Here is a 2,500-nt window from a genome sequence, read left to right as displayed (position 1 = left end):
CCATTTGTAATCCGAAATTGGGATAACTTGTTAATGAAGATGCTGATGTGTATATGTTCAATATATATATAGATGTATATATATATATATATCTATATATATATATATGTGTGTGTGTGTGTGTGTATGTATGTATGTTTGTATATATGTAATATATATATATATATATATATATATATATATGCTTTTCTTAAATCTAGTTTTAACTTTATTATTTTATACGTACATAAATTTTATTATTAATTCTTATATATTTATTTATAAAATTGTATATGTGTGTTTGTGTATGTGCATGTGTGTGTTTGTGCATGTGTGGTTGTATGCATGTGTGTGTGTATATATATACACATATATAAATATATATGTGTGTATATATATATATATTTTTATCTACATATATCATATAAATAGATATATATTAAATTATTCAACTATTATAGTCCATCATGAAGCACTCGTATAAAAATATATATCTTAAATGCTAATTTAAAACTGGTGGGGTATGTTGTGAAGTGGTGTGGTGTTTGAAATATGGATTGGTGCAGCGATGTGAGAGGAGTGGATTCGTCTGTTAAGGTTGCTTACTTTGGTTTAATGTATTGTTTTTGTTGTGTGCTTGTTAATTGTTTTGGTAGTTTTTGTTGTCTTTCTCTAACTGATCACACTGAAAATGGGGAACGGATTATGTTGAACAGGTTGGTGGGAAGAGACAGGTAATACTCGAAACAAATTAACTATTTAGCATACATTAATTATGTGTTTGCGCACACATGTATATGTACAATGCACATATGTGCAAATAATATTTTAATATGTACCTGTGTGTTTGTATGTTTACGTGAATGTGTGTATTATGTATACATAGTATATAATATGTATCTATATATATATTCATATATAATGTGTATGTGTATATATAAATTTATAATATATATAAAAATATGTATAAATATATATATATATATATATGGTGTGTATATATATATATAAATAGTATAGATATATATATATGTATACATGTAGGTGTATATATCAACGAGTGTAAATTTATATGAATATATTTATCTTTCTCTTTCTCTAAAAATATATATGTAATATATATATATATATATATATATATTGATGTGTATACATTTTTAAAGCATGCCTACCGAATAAGAATGAATATGGAGTGAAATGCTGAATGTAATTTGATGTTTAAAATTTGAGCCTATTCTTAACTGAAAACCAAAAGGGAAAGCTCACACAGCTATCATGAGACTTAGGATAGCTATTTTATTACAAGAAACTACACCCACCCCCATCAGCATCACAACTGGCAATATTACTGCCATTGCCAATGGCTGCAATCTACAATGGCAATAACACTATTATTGCTAATAAAATTACCAAACAATATACCTTCACTACCACAGTTACTCAAAGCATAACACTATATTTACCACCAGAGCTGGAACACAAGAGACCTCAAACCCTGCAGACATGATGGGAATTAGCTGACCAGTTTCCACTAGTTGACTAATATATGCATCTATTGTTCAAAGTATTTTCTATGCAGTATATACACCTACCTGTGTACATATCTTACTACCTGCCTACAAATTTACCTACATAACTACCTCACCCACTAAAATATATATCTATCTACCTCCAGGTTTCCTCAATAGGACATCAATAAAGAATATGAGAAGTTTAGTTCACTGATGATCTAAACCAATAGAAATGCTGTGTGAGTGCTATAATTTTGGTCATCCGTTTGGTTGCATTTTCAGAGCTGAGGCTGGAGCTAGGGATCCATAGCAGTGGGCTTCTGAGTCAGCAGGTATATATTAAAGGGAAATGGAAAACAAAACCAAGGCAGAACAAGTATCTCAGGTCATTTAGAATATTTAATTAGGGTAAGATGAATAAAAAATGGAGAAATAGAATTCTCCTTTTTTGATTTACCTTACTCTAATTAAATATTCTACATGACCTGAGATACTTGTTCTGCCTTGGTTTTGTTTTCCAATTTGCTTTAATATATATATGTATATATATATATCAAGGATATGAGAGGTATTGGTGTCAGTAAGACCCAAAGGTGTCAGGTAATGCTGAGTAAGTGCTATGGATAGACTATAGTTAAGCTCCAGGTTCGATAATGATACGAATGAGGAGTCCAACGTAGGCCATGTATTAGCATGTATATATATATATTTATATATATATATATATATATATAGGCGCAGGGAGTGCTGTGTGGTAAGTAGCTTGCTTACCAACCACATGGTTCCGGGTTCAGTCCACCTGGTGGGCACCTTGGGCAAGTGTCTCTACTATAGCCTCGGGCCGACCAAAGCCTTGTGAGTGGATTTGATAGACGAAACTGAAACAAGCCCGCCGTATATATGTATATATATATACATGTGTCGTGTATGTTTGTGTGTCTGTGTTTGTCCCCCTAGCATCGCTTGACAACCGATGCTGGTGTGTTTATGTCCCATCACTTAGCGGTTCG

General features: G+C 31.4%; 1 protein-coding gene across 23 annotated transcripts in view; it reads right to left on the bottom strand.

Moving 5' to 3' along the window:
• LOC115223449 (protein couch potato) overlaps positions 1–2,500 on the bottom strand; it is a 364,376-nt gene that overhangs the window by 106,352 nt on the left and 255,524 nt on the right. Inside the window, exon 1 of one of the 23 annotated variants that reach the window (XM_036512458.1) lies at positions 1–84. This exon is cut by the window's left edge and continues 29 nt beyond it. The exons of 21 other annotated variants lie outside the window; for them this stretch is intronic. In XM_036512458.1, coding sequence (XP_036368351.1) covers positions 1–4 — 4 coding nt within the window. In that variant the 5' untranslated portion in view covers positions 5–84. Of the gene's footprint in view, positions 85–2,500 lie in introns of those variants that run through there. One more of the 23 variants, XM_036512460.1, reaches the window with a different exon arrangement.

Source organism: Octopus sinensis, linkage group LG23 (genome assembly GCF_006345805.1).
Source record: "Octopus sinensis linkage group LG23, ASM634580v1, whole genome shotgun sequence".
NCBI lineage: Eukaryota > Metazoa > Mollusca > Cephalopoda > Octopoda > Octopodidae > Octopus > Octopus sinensis.
Note: the sequence above shows the minus strand (reverse complement) of the source record. Positions and strands in the feature narration are given on the sequence as shown.